Here is a 15,048-nt window from a genome sequence, read left to right on the forward strand (position 1 = left end):
CTGGGCATTAGCAACCTGTGCATGCGGTTCAGCCTTGCTATGGCGACAGGTCACAGGCCCATTTCCCAGGGCTTTGTATTTAGGTGAACAAGCTCCCCTTTATTTCATTTACTGCTGGCTCTGCTCTGGTAATAGCTCTTCCCCATTTGCTGATTGCATTTCACTGTCTCTTTTCAGCCCACACCAGCCTTTCATTTTGAAAAGTAAGGAGGTTTCATAAAATTTGGAAACCATCTTACATCTGTGTTAGCCTTCTGTGAGGGACGTTGGCACCTGGTTGAGAAAGATGATTTATTTACTAGGTTATTTGAAAGTGTTTATGATGATAGAATTGAGGTGTCTTATAAGTTCAGCTTATTATTTTCAGTTTTGCTGTAGTTTATTATTTTCCCAAGCTCAAAAATGATATGAACTATTCTATACAAGATATGTAATTTCAAATAGTGCTATTTTCTCTATTTTTCTTCAATCACCAACTTTAAAAAAAAAGGTTTCCATAGTTTAAAGTTAGATATTATGATATCTTGGGGCCAGTTAATTGTTGTTATAAGGAATATATTTCTTTTACAATGATATTTAATGAGAAAATAGTATTATATAAAATTATGTATGGATTTATTTCCTATCTTATAGAAACAGGTTATGTCACAAGATAAGATGCACTTGTCACTTCATTCATTCTTCCAACAAATGTGTATTGAGAGTTTTTTGGATAGGCAGTGTTGCAGATTCTGGGGCTATCGCAGTTACCAGAAGAGACAAAGTCTCTATCCTTTCGGAGTTTATCTTCTTATAGAGAAGGTGAAAAGCAAACCACCAATGTGTGGGTAATGAAGTCTCAGTACTGAAACATGCAGGGAGAAGAATAAAGTAGAACATGAGGAGAGGGTAGCCGACAGCACTATTAACAATGGACAATATCTGTTGATCTCTTCATATCAACCTCTGCCGTAGATTCTCCACATACTGACTCACATTATACTCTAACAATGTTAGGAGGAAGACACTTTATTTCAATATTATAGTCTTATTTGGAGTTTAGGAAGCTAAGATAGATTAAGCTCAGGAAATTTCCCAGTTGGTAGACTAGGCAGGACTTATGCCTAGGCTGTCTAGTTCAATTTTCCCAATTTTCTGTTTTAAAACTTTCAAATCACAGGAACATGCAAGGAATGGTATGATGAACACATATATAACTTCACCAAAATTCACCAGTTGTTGATTTGTTTTCTGTATTTTCTTTCTCTGTACTATCATCTATATTTTGCTGAACTGTTTGAAAGCAAGTTGCAGAAACTTTTTTTAAAGTTGCAACTCATCCTAAGTACGCAAACATGCACTTTTTAAAAACAAGAACATTCTCCTAATGTTCCTAATAACATTATACTAATATCTCACTCAAGAAATTTAATAGTAATATTACACTATTTGGCTTCCCTGAGAGCTCCGTTGGTAAAGAATCTGCCTGCAATGCAGGAGACCCCAGTTGGATTCCTGAGTCTGGAAGATCCGCTGGAGAAGGGATAGGCTACCCACTCCAGTATTCTTGGGCTTCCCTTGTGGCTCAGCTGGTAAAGAATCCACCTGCAATGTGGGAGACCTGGGTTCGATCCCTGAGTTGGGAAGATCCCCTGGAGAAGGGAAAGTTTACCCACTCCAGTATTCTGGCCTGGAGAATTCCATGGACTGTAGTCCATGGGGTCTCAGAGTTGGATACGACTGAGCGACTTTCACTTCAGTTCGCCGCATTGCACTATTATCTAATATGTTTTCAGACTCTCCAGCTGTAGCTCCTAGTTATTGTCTACTGTCTCTTTTGTCTTTTTTCCATTCAAATAATTATAACCTGATTATATGATTACACTACAAAAGGTCTTCTTATTTGTAGCATTGTCATAACCATTCCTGATCCATAAATGAAGTTAGAGTCTCAGAAAACCATGAGTTCTGGAAAACATTTTCACCTCACAACAGCTTATTCCTTGTCAGGCATATATAGACAACTTGAAGGAAAGTAAAAACCAGATTAGTGATGAGATATCTGAGTCACCAGTAGGTTTGAGGTTATTTCCTCACAGTCATGATGTCAGTCTTAAGAAAGACTAACTTGCATTTACAAGGATTACCAAAGTCAACTCAGAAGGAAAAATGAGAAAGTCTTGCCTGTGTTACACTCTTGATCAGTCCTATCACTTGAGTTTAGATTTATGGAATATGTTTCATAGAATATTCAGTAAGGCCTCTTCCTTATAATGAGGTGGCAGGGGTGGGAGTGATTAAGCTGACCTCCATTTGATAATTTTCATTGCAGCCACTTGCCTCATAGTCCATATCTTATCCTTCAGATTTTGCATACCTTTCCTGCTATCACTAAATACTAATACCATATTTAATCCTTACTCAGAATTCCCATTTCTATGGACTAGACTTTCATAAGGAACACAATTCAGCATAACATTCATGGAAGTACTCCAGCATTTAGGATACCATGAAAATATTGCCCACTCACCCTGGTGTTTTGTAATTTGCCTTTGTAATTCTGTGTACCTGCTAATTGGCCATCACTCATCAATCTTTAGTCCTTTAATTTGAAGTGTATTTACTCTCTGTTCTTTAATTTCAAGCACAGTCTGAATTTTGTTCTTAATCTATAATATTTCTCTAAAACAAATACTCATTGAACTGACCCCTGCAACTCAATATAGTTTCAGATTATTTTTGGCAGTTAAAAAGTTGATTATTTAATCTTCCAATTTTGATTTTATGAGGAGAGATTAATACAAATATCACCTATACCCATAGTCTGGGGGAAATAACTTCTTGTGTCGTGGCCTTGTTTTTCCTGAGTTTTCACTGAAAAACATTTATGAAATTCTTCAAAGAAGACATACAGATGGCCAATAGACACATGAAAAGATGCTCAGCATTATTAATTATTAGAGAAATGCAAATCAAAACCACAATGAGGTACCAACTCATACCAGTCAGAATGGCTATCATCAAAAAGTCTATAAATAATAAATGCTAGAGAAGATGTGGGAAAAAAGGAACTCCAACACACTGCTGTGTGTGTGTATGCTCAGTCATGTTTGACTCTTGGCAACCCTATGAACTGTAGCCTGCCAGACTTCTCTGTCCACAGGATTTTCCAGGCAGGAATACTGGAGTGGGTTGTCATTTCCTTCTCCAGAGGATCTTCCTGACCCAGGGACCACATTTCTCTCATCTCCTTCATTGGCAGCTGGATTTTTTACCATTGAACCACTTGGGAAATCCCCAACACACTGTTGGTGGGAATGTAAATTGGTGTGTGGAAAACAGTATGGAGGTTCTTAAAAAAACTAAAAATAGAGCTACCAGATGATCCAGCAATTATACTCCTGGGTATATATCTGGGGAAAATGGAAATACTAATTTGAAAAGAACATGCACCCCAGGGTTCATTACTGCACTATTTGCAATAGCCAAGATATAGAAGGAACTCAAGTTTCTGTCAACAGACAATTGGTTTAAGAAGATGTGGCAACATACACACATAAATATATATATATATTTTATATGTATATATGTATGTATATAGTGTTATACAGACATAAAAATCAATAAAATATTGATATTCACAGCAACATGGATAGACCTAGAAAATCATCCTAAGTGAAGTCAGAGAAAGATAAATATTATATGATATCACTTATATATGGATTCTAAAAAATAAAGCAAATTAATGTATATATAAAAAGAAACAGACTCACAGACATAGAAAATAAACTTATGATTACCAAAGGGGAAAGAGAGGAATCAATCAGGAGTATGAAATTCACAGATACAAACTAATATATATAAAATAGAGAAGCAACAAGGATTTACCGTATAGCACAGGGAACTAGAGTACCTTACAGTAAGGGATTAGATCTGATAGACAGAGGGCCTGAAGAACTATGGACGGAGGTTCATGACATTGTACAGGAGGCAGTGACCAAAACCATCCCCAATAAAAAGAAATGCAAAAAGGCAAAATTGTTGCCTGAGGAGGCCTTACAAATAGCTGAGAAAAGAGAGAAGTGAAAGGCAAAGGAGAAAAGGAAATATATACTCATCTAAATGAAGAGTTCCAAAGAATAACAAGGAGACATAAGGAAGCCTTCCTAAGTGAAAAATGAAAAGAAATAAAGGAAAACAGTAGAATGGGAAAGACTAGAGATCTCTTCAAGAAAATTAGAGATAAAAAGGCAACGTTTCATCAAAGATGGGCACAATAAAGGACAGAAATGGTATGGACCTAACAGAAGTAGAAGATATTAAGGAAAGGTGGCAAGAATACACAGAAGAACTATACAAAGAAGAGCTTAATGACCCAGATAACCATGATGGTGTGATCCCTCACATAGAGCCAGACATCCTGGAGTGTGAAGTCAAGTCGGCCTTAGGAAGCATCACGATGAACAAAGGTAGCGGAAGTGATGGAATTCCAGTTGAGCTATTTCAAATCCTAAAAGATGATGCTGTTAAAGTGTTGCACTCAATATGCCAACAAATTCGGAAAACTCAGTAGTGGCCACAGGACTGGAAAAGTCAGTTTTCATTCCAATCCCAAAGAAAGGCAATGGCAAAGAATGCTCAAACTACTTCACAGTTGCAGTCATCTTACACGCTAGCAAAGTAATGCTCAAAATTCTCCAAGCCAGGCTTCAACAGTAAGTGAACTGTGAACTTCCAGATGTTCAAGCTGGATTTAAAAAGGCAGAGGAATCACAGATCAAATCGCCAACATCTGTTGGATCATTGAAAAAGCAAGAGAGTTCCAGAAAAATGTCTACATTTGCTTTACTGACTATGCCAGAGCCTTTGATTGTGTGGATCACAACAAACTATGGAAAATTCTTCAAGAGGTGGTAATACCAGACCACCCGATCTGCCTCCCGAGAAATCTGTATGCAGGTCAAGAAGGAACAGATAGACCCAGACATAGAACAGTGGACTGGTTCCAAATTGGGAAAGGAGTATGTCAAGACTGTATATTGTCACCCTGCTAATTTACTTACATGCAGAGTACATTATGTGAGGTGCTGGGCTGAATGAAGCACAAGCTGGAATCGAGATTGCCAATAGAAATATAAATAACCTCAGATATGCAGATGACACCACCCTTATGGCAGAAAGCGAAGAGGAACTAAAGCACCTCTTGATGAAAGTGAAAAAGGAGAGTGAAAAAGCTGGCTTAAAACTCAACATTCAAAAAACAAAGATCGTGGCATCTGGTCACGTCACTTCATGACAAATAGATGTGGAAACAATGGAAACAGTGAGAAACTTTATTTTTGAGGCTACAAAATCACTGCAGATGGTGACTGCAGCCATGAAATTAAAAGACTCTTGCTCCTTGGAAGAAAAGCTATGACCAACCTAGATGGCGTATTAAAAAGCAGAGACATTATTTTGCTGACAAAGATCTGTCTAGTCAAAGCTATGGTTTTTCCAGCAGTCACGTATGGATGTGAGAGTTGGACCATAAAGAAAGCTGAGCCCTGAAGAATTGATGCTTTTGAACTGTGATGTTGGAGAAGACTCTTGAGGGTCCCTTGGCCTGCAAGGATATCCGACCAGTCCATCCTAAAGGAAATCAGTCCTGAATATCCATTGGAAGGACTGATGCTGAAGCTGAAACTCCAATCCTTTGGCCACCTGATGCAAAGAACTGACTCATTTGAAAAGACCCTGATGTTGGGAAAGATTGAAGGCAAGAGGAGAAGGAGACGACAGAGGATGAGATGGCTGGATGGCATCACCAACTTGATGGACATGAGTTTGAGCAAGCTCGGGGAGTTGGTGATGGACACTGATGATGGAAGCCTGGTGCACTGTGGTTCATGGGGTGGCAAAGAGTGAAACAGGACTGAGTGACTAAACTGAACTGGCTGATAGTAAGTTACAGTGGAAAATAATCTTAAGGAAAAAATTATACATATAAACTGATTCACTTTGCTGTATACCTGAAACTAAAATAATATAGTAAATAAATTACAGTTCAAGAGAAAAACTTTTCAAAATTATAACATTGAAGAAAATGCACTTGACTTGTTCACAATTATGGAATTAAACATGAGAAAAAATCATCACCAAAATAGCTCTAGCTTTACTGATCTATGAGGTACAATTTGCCATTGTTTGAAAAAAAAATTTTTTTTTTTGGACATTTGGACCTTGCAACATGGTGCTGATAAGATTATATATTTAGAGAACCATACTTCCTACTCTCTCTCTCTCTCTCTATATATATATACATGTTTTAAATTTACTTACTTTAGTGTAGTAAATCCTTTGCAAACTCTATTTTTGGGAAATTTAACTCATCCATCCTTTTAACTTTTCTATTCAAATCATACTGAGAGAAATAGCTTAGTTTTTTGAGAGACTTTCTTAATTAATCCTTAAGTAGGTGTGGGGGACACTGAGACCTTTTTGTCCTGAGTTGACTCCACCATCTTCCTCAGTGAACACTCTTTGGAAAGAGCTCTCCCCATCACCTGGCTGTACATGTAAGATACATAAGTCCTGAGGACATCAAAGCTCTAATGTCTAAGAGGCTTGTCTACTTCAGTAGTTGTCTGTTTAAGAAAATGTCATTCTTCTTTCTATATGCACAGGTACAACTGAAAGAAGTCATCGAAGAGCTTCCTGATAAAATGGATACTGAATTAGTAGAATCTGGATCGAATTTAAGTGTTGGGCAAAAACAACTGGTGTGCCTTGCCAGGGCTATTCTCAGGAAAAATCAGATATTGATTATTGATGAAGCCACAGCACATGTGGATCCAAGGTATGGAGCTGAGATTCATGAAACTTGGAATCTGAATTTTAAATATGGTAAATGGGAACTGTTTAGTGATTGAGAAATGTTTTTTATGCGCTCTATTTGCCCCAAAGACATCTCCTGATAACATTAATTCCAAAAAACAGAGGAAGAAACCAAAACGTGGTAATAATGTTGTTTTGAGGCATCCTGAGAGAGCTAGATTTGTAAATCCAGCTCCTGATAGTTTCAAGCATTTTGGCGGGAAGACAACTTTCCATTGTTTTATGAAAAATAGTAAGTTTCCAAGTAGACTTTCCCCTGGGTTGTGAAGATTTCCTGGAGCAGGAAATGGCAACCCACTCCAGTATTCTTGCCTGGGAAATCTCATGGACAGAAGAGCCTGGTGGGCTATAGTTCATGAGGTTGCAAAAGAGTCAGACACAACTTAGCAACTAAACAACAACAATAAAGACTTTTTATACTTACTTTTTTAAGAGCAGGATTACGTCTTAAGTATTGATTTTTAAAAACATAAAAAATATCATGTGATATTTTTAAGTCTTAAGTCTGCTTTACCTGTCTTTACTTAACTAAATGTAATTCTTTGTTTCCAGCACTGATGAGTTAATACAAAAAAAGATCCGTGAGAAATTTGCACAGTGTACTGTGCTAACCATCGCACACAGGTTGAGCACCATTATTGACAGTGACAGGATAATGGTAAGGTCCTCACCTGTGGGATTTCCATTGTTTCCATTTACCTTCAATTTTAAAATTTATTCTTCCTTGTAAAACTTGATTACAACTTCTAATTAATTAATTCTTATTTTTTCCTCTCATCCTTGATAATAACTCAAGTACTTAAGTGTAGTTTCAGAATGTGCTATTAAGTAATACATTTAGTAATTTCCTATTTCCATTTAAAAGTTTACTTGAATTGCTGTTTTTTTAAGGTATCCAACCATGAAAATATTCCAAACTCACAATGAGACTTCAGATTTCAGAGTGGTGCAACAGAGTCATTTTTACTGTGTCACAGTTCTTTCAGCATTTTTGTATTCCCTTAATAAAAACAGCATTTCATTAGACTGCCAGGCAGTTGTTAGCTGAAGTTGCAGAATTTCCCTGTTGTTGGGACATTCACAATATGTGCTGTCAGAAGGGAGTCGTTGAGGAGAAAAGGCATAATGAGAAAAAGTATTTAAACAGAAAGGATTTAATAAAGAAAATTTGTTACATAAGAATTGGAGGACTGGAAAAATGAATCACTGGGGTAATAATTTTAGGAAGCAATGACTATGTCCTAGGACAGATCTCTAGACCTAAGGACTCAGAGAAGAAGCCTTATGAGTCAGTGCTGAGACCTCCAAGGGGAGGTCATTGTCTAGCTACTGGTCATATTTATGAGCGAGCATGATGAGGCTAGTTCTCCACGTGCTAATAGAAGCTGGGGTTATGCTGCAGAAGTAGCAGAAAGCAGAGAGACCATTTGCTCTGCTTCCCACCTTCCTCCTCCCTCTAGTGCCCCCTACTGGCAGAACCTCACAAAGGGCCAGCAGGCCAAAGAGCCTCTGAAATGTGATTTGCAGAGACAACTTGTGCATCACACATGAAAGTGTAGAAAGAAAGGCAGATGGATACTGAGTGACTGTAGATGATCAACGAGCAAGTCTCTCTCTCTCTTTTGTTTTACTAGCAAGTCTCTTATACAATGTATCCAGGCATTGCAGACGCAGCAAGCTCCAAACTTTGATCTCTGGATGTCTGTGTACTGTCTGTCTTTCAGGTTTGATTGGCTCTCTATTCCTTGGTAATTTAATATTTCCTTCCTTAGCTTTATCTCCTCCATTTCTTCCTCCCTTCATTTTCTTTTTCTTTCTATTCTCTCTCTCTCTTTGTTCTTCCCCTCTGTTGCTTGCTGAGTTTCAATAGATTTTAGGTTGTGGTTTATTAAATGACAAGGAAATCATCCCTCAAAGGAAAAACCTTTGGTAGCAAATAAGCCCAGAAGAAAGCAAGATATTTTCAGGCTAAGGTCGTCTGTGTCAATGATCTTATTTCACCCGCTATGTAGCTACCAGTCGTCACAAGACTCCAGAGTATACAATTGATGCTGATCAGTGATGAAATAAATAGATAAAGAAGGCCTGCACAATGCATTAGAGGCAGCAGATGGAGTTAACCAGTGATTTTGATGGTCCATACCCAATGGTGGAATCTGTCAAGACTATAGGATGAGATCAGGGGGTTTGGAGAATGGGTCCAGCTGGCATGGGGAATAGCTAAGGATTAGGGATGCGGACCTGGAGGACCACATGCCCCAGATTGATGACTGTGGCCAAGAGGGACAGTGGGAGGGTAAATGAGGGAGGGACAAAGCAGGGTTGAGGATCGAAACTCATTTACATCAAATATTGGAATAAAAGAAAGAAAAAGGACAGCTCAGAGAGGAGGGAGAGTCGAAAGGAGCAAGAGTTTAGTGCAGCTCAGACTCATGTCAGGCCACAAGAGCTGAGATGGGACCCAGACTGAAAAATGTCAGGAACAGAATTTTACCAACTTAGCCTTTATATTTACGGCTTTGATCAAAGGTTCTAGATATTTCAGAACAAATTGACATAAACAACTATAATTTTTTTCTTTGTGTAAAGAAAAAATAGGTATACTTTTAACTTTTTATTTTAAAACCCTTTAATCTTGAAATTAAAAGTCTTCTGTAAATCTCCAGGTATATCTCCACTCTTCCTGTAACTCAAGTTAAACTATAAACTAAACCACACATTCAATTTGGTGTGATAAATGGTCAGTAATACCTCAAATTCCTTACATCCAATGATATAATGGAGCTTTTGACTTCTTGGGCAGTTTCTAGAAAATCACCTCCCACCCTCCTCCCCATGCATTGTCAGGTGGGATCATCAGTGGGGACACTGAATAGATACCAGACTGTCAGCACTGAGGCAGTGCCTGTAGCCTCACTTTCCCGAGCTGAACATGCACAGAAGTGAGCTCTGTGGAGGCAGATGACAGGAGTAGGGGACTGCCAACCAAATGGATGCTCTAGGCCCCAAGCAGTGCAGCTGGTCAGGACAAGAACATCTCAGTAGGAAGCAGGTTTCTCCTGCAGAGTTTGTGAGGGACTGGGTGACAATCCAAGATTGGAGAACAGTGACTCTTAGAATCCAGAGATGTTTAGCATAGAGCATTTTGTGTTCTTGAATGCTAATTGGAAAAGTAACATTTTCCTTCTACTCTTTACCTGTCACTTTGTTAATTCTTATCTCTCAGCATTGTATTTCCATACTGTTCCCCAAAGCATCCTTCTTCCACAGTAAGTGAGTGATGCTGCGAACTTTACCTGTTTCAAACCCTTTTTCAGGTTTTTCTTTCACCCTGTCCTTGCCCTCCACCTCTTCCTGCAGCAACCCCATTGTCATTTAAGGCATCCTACCAATGAAAATGAGTTAAATTATCTTGCATTGGGTCCATTTAAGTTTTATGTCTAGGACAACTAGCTGGAATATCAGCAGATACAGAAGCCAGATAAACACATCTTCATTGCGCTTATATAACTGACTCAGATAATATAATGTATTTTTCCTAAACCTACTAGAGAGTGACAAGCAATTTGAGGTTGGTATTCGTTGGGGTTGGGAGTTGAAGGATTCTTATCACACCAAATTGAATGTGTGGTTTAGTTTATAGTTTAACTTGAGTTACAGGAAGAGTGGAGATATACCTGGAGATTTACAGAAGACTTTTAATTTCAAGATTAAAGGGTTTTAAAATAAAAAGTTAAAAGTATACCTATTTTTTCTTTACACAAAGAAAAAAATTATAGTTGTTTATGTCAATTTGTTCTGAAATATCTAGAACCTTTGATCAAAGCCGTAAATATAAAGACTAAGTTGGTAAAATTCTGTTCCTGACATTTTTCAGTCTGGATCCCATCTCAGCTCTTGTGGCCTGACATGAGTCTGAGCTGCACTAAACTCTTGCTCCTTTCGACTCTCCCTCCTCTCTGAGCTGTCCTTTTTCTTTCTTTTATTCCAATATTTGATGTAAATGAGTTTCGATCCTCAACCCTGCTTTGTCCCTCCCTCATTTACCCTCTCACTGTCCCTCTTGGCCACAGTCATCAGTCTGGGGCATGTGGTCCTCCAGGTCCACATCCATAATCCTTAGCTATTCCCCATGCCAGCTGGACCCATTCTCCAAACCCCTTGATCTCATCCTATAGTCTTGACAGATTACATCATTGGGTGGTCATTGAAACTAAACTCATTCCCCATTGAAACTTCCCCATTGAAACTAAACTCATTCATGCCCCGAATTTAGTTTCCTTTTCATTTAACTCCCAATGAGCATGTATAAAGTGCCTGTTACCTGTCATGTACAATGCCAGGGGCCCGAGATGCAACACCAAACAAGGGAGATTGCATACCCTGCACTTAAGGAGATGCCAGTCTCACCTCCAGCCCTCTTGACCCAGGTTATTCCCTGTGTCTGGAATGACCATTGTCCACCCTCCCCCCAGTTCTGCATGTTCATGTCTATCCATTCTTCGAGGCCCAGTTCATTGCGCGACCTCCTCCTTGAAGCTCATACTCAGAACCTCTGAGTCATCTGTTACTAAACTCCTTTTTGTGTCTTTTTTTCTCTTGCATTGTAGACATTTGAGGATTTCCTTCTCTCTCTCTCCTCTCAGTACAGGCTCCCTGAAGGCAGGGGCTGTGACTTACTTGTGTTTGGCTCTTCCACAGCATCTAGCATATTGACAGGAATGCAATTAAATGTGTAATAAATATTTGCTGAATAATTCAGAAATTAATGAAAAATTTTCTTGTGTTCCTCAAATGTGTTTTGCCTAGTGTTACTTAACTCTTTATTAATCCTGAAAGCTAAATCAGATTTGTTTTATTCTTCTGTGAATATATAAGAGATACAGAGAAAATAATTTGAGCCTAAGTGTAATAAAAATTGCAGTAGAAAGCAGGAGAAATATTTATGCTTATGGGCATATTTGTTTAATTTATATATAAAGCTAGTACAAAGTCTTCAGTTCAGTCGCTCAGTCGTGTCTGACTCTTTGCGACCCCAGGAACCACAGCATGCCAGGCCTCTCTGTCCATCACCAACTCCTGGAGTTTACCCAAACTCATGTCCATTGAGTCAGTGATGCCATCCAACCATCTCATCCTCTGTTGTCCCCTACTCCTCCTGCCCTCAATCTTTCCCAGCATCAGGGTCTTTTCAAATGAGTCAGCTCTTCACATCAGGTGGCCAAAGTATTGGAGTTTCAGCTTCACCATCAGTCCTTCCAGTGAACACCCAGGACTGATTTCCTTTAGGATAGACTGGTTGGATCTCCTTGCAGTCCAAGGGACTCTCAAGAGTCTTCTCCAACACCACAGTTCAAAAGCATCAATCCTTCTGCGCTCAGCTTTCTTTGTAGTTCACTCTCACATGCATACATGACTACTGGAAAAATTGCTTCTTTAGTCTTACTCAAAAAGAAAACTGGATTTCTAGATATTTCTTCAGTGCAGAGCGATTATACTAAAGCTGCTTATGTAGCAACTCCTTTTTGTCAGGCTTTCACTCTCAGGATAATAAACTACAACCAAAATCAACTTTAAGAAGCACTTTAACCTCACTGACAAGGGATTCAGCCTCAAAGAAGTGACATAATCTGGAAGCATTTACTTTTTTCCCAAGTTTTGCTCAGTGTTTTTAAACCAATTTGACATTGAATTTGCAGTCAGGTCACTGTTGTCTGATTTATATGATACCACTGTACTTTTTAGATAAACTGAGTTTAATTTTCTTGAATTAAGAAATTTCCTAGCTCTGAATGTCTGTATAAACAACCCTCAAGTCTCAGAGTCTGAAAGCTAAAAATACTAACTAATCATAACAACGCCAAATGCCTTTGGCAGAATATAAATGATATAGATTGCTAAGTGCCTGTAATCATAGTCTAAAACTTTTATTTTCTTCTGTTCCTATAACATTATAATAGTAAAACATTGGGTTAGGGCTTGATCTACTAGTAAACTAGGGTGATCAAACTATTTAAGTACCAGCCAGTCTTACCACCCAAATAGATTCTCTGTATTCTCCCTGTCCTGCCCCTTTCTGAAATATTGTTGGAGTTATAATAAGTTACTGTGAAACATTATGTACTTACAGGTTTCTTTCTGCTGCTTAACAGGTTTTCGATTCAGGAAGACTGGAAGAATATGATGAGCCATATGTTTTGCTGCAAAATAGAGACAGCCTGTTTTACAAGATGGTGCAACAACTGGGTAAGGCCAAGGCCGCTGCCCTCACTGAAACAGCAAAACAGGTGAGCCCACTGCGGGGAGTTGTAATTAAAATTTATCTCCACAGTTCACTCCTCACAGTTTGGTAGCAGGGGTCCAGTAACAAGCTCTCTGTGTCCTTTTCAATCATAAGCCTCCAGAGACAAAGCTTCATGAATGGATCTTAACAGGTTGCAGGTGGAAAACAGGTCGGCTGGGACTCTGCAGAAGCAATGAGGATGGGGTCAGGATGTGTGCATGCATGTGCACCTGAGAGAGATTTTGGACTGGACTTGGCACACATTTAGACTCTGGGTTCAGATTCTCACAGAGTACAGGACACCCATTTTGCAGACCTTTCATATTCATTCTGATTGGTGCTCAGCACATTTGTGATACAAGTTCTGTCAAAGAATATGCAGGAAATTTGAGAGTTCAAGGGAAAAATTTGGAGTATTTTGATTCTAGGAAAATCTTCCAGGGAAAGGTGTAGGTCTCTTCTGTGTTCTGATCTATAAATAAAACTCCTACCTGATACTGTCATTTTCTCTCTAATTCTTTGTTGTCCTGAATTAGGTACATTTGCCCCCCATGCTTTCTCTAGCTTATGGAAAATAAAACTGTCATCAGGACAAATCAAGAGCTCACAATACCTTCACACTGTAGTCTGAATGGTGCCTGAAGGTTTACACGGCACTTTCTCAGAGATGAGGTGTGTGAAGCAATAAGCACTGTGCACGGTGTGAGGAAGGGGCTCGATGGGTAACACTCAGGTCATGTGGCTTTGTAATGAAATATTTGGTCTTTGTTTCCAATGCTGAATGAGAATAATGAAGACAAGTTTCAAAGAATAAAGGAAAGAAATTTGTTAATTTGCTAGCAAATGAGTAGGATAGCAGACTAATTTTTTAAGAACTATCATCCTGCCTTCTAAGAGATAGCAGGTGTATTTAAAGAAAAGTTTTAGGGTGCCTATATGACGGGTGTCACATATAGCTGATTATTTTTTAGGATATCATGATGTTATCCCTGGTCATTTTGGTCCCCTGGCCCCAGTCAAAATGTTCCTCCTTTGATATTTTTGCTTCGCTGACTTCATGGCCTTGGGTTTCTGTGGTTATGACTAGAGGGACAAGCAGAAATGTCAAGAATGCCTGCACTGAGGCCTGATTTAAGGAACTTAGTCATTGTCATGCAGCTGCTTGTAATTCTTTCTGGAACAAGGTGAGAATTGATGGAAGGATGGAAGGAGGGAATGATGGTCTGGTGCTCTTGCCACTTGAGATGCATGGCTTGAGGTGGGATGAGGCTTCTACCTGTGTGTGGTGAGGCTTCCCCATTGAAACTAAATCTCTGATCATTAAATTATAGGTACGTTCTTACTTCTTTATACTTCATACTTTGCATTTCCCAGATTTTTCACTTGTAAAGAATAAATTTACTTGTATAATATTTTCAGTTCAATTCAGTCACTCAGTTGTGTCCGACTCTTTGTGACCCCATGAATCGCAGCACGCCAGGCCTCCCTGTCCATCACCAACTTCCGGAGTTCACTCAGACTCACGTCCATCGAGTCAGTGATGCCGTCCAGCCATCTCATCCTCTGTTGTCCCCTTCTCCTCCTGCCCCCAATCCCTCCCAGCATCAGAGTCTTTTCCAATGAGTCAACACTTTGCATGAGGTGGCCAAAGTACTGGAGTTTCAGCTTTAGCATCATTCCTTCCAAAGAAATCCCAGGGCTGATCTCCTTCAGAATGGACTGGTTGGATCTCCTTGCAGTCCAAGGGACTCTCAAGAGTCTTCTCCAACACTACAGTTCAAAAGCATCAATTCTTTGGCACTCAGCCTTCTTCATAGTCCAACTCTCACATTCATACATGACCACAGGAAAAACCATAGCCTTGACTAGATGGACCTTAGTCGGCAAAGTAATATCTCTGCTTTTGAATA

At 39.1% G+C, this 15,048-nt stretch overlaps 1 protein-coding gene across 1 annotated transcript in view; it reads left to right on the plus strand.

Annotated features, from left to right (window-relative positions):
• Positions 1-13,780, plus strand: part of LOC138089044 (ATP-binding cassette sub-family C member 4-like) — a 309,781-nt gene extending 296,001 nt beyond the window's left edge. The window contains exons 28-31 of the mRNA XM_068984368.1: positions 6,645-6,817; positions 7,408-7,513; positions 13,008-13,142; positions 13,703-13,780. Coding sequence (XP_068840469.1) covers positions 6,645-6,817; positions 7,408-7,513; positions 13,008-13,142; positions 13,703-13,780 — 492 coding nt within the window. The remainder of the gene's footprint in view (positions 1-6,644; positions 6,818-7,407; positions 7,514-13,007; positions 13,143-13,702) is intronic.
• Positions 13,781-15,048: the final 1,268 nt, after the last annotated feature.

The sequence above is a fragment of the Capricornis sumatraensis genome, chromosome 12 (genome assembly GCF_032405125.1).
Source record: "Capricornis sumatraensis isolate serow.1 chromosome 12, serow.2, whole genome shotgun sequence".
NCBI classification, from domain to species: Eukaryota; Metazoa; Chordata; class Mammalia; order Artiodactyla; family Bovidae; genus Capricornis; species Capricornis sumatraensis.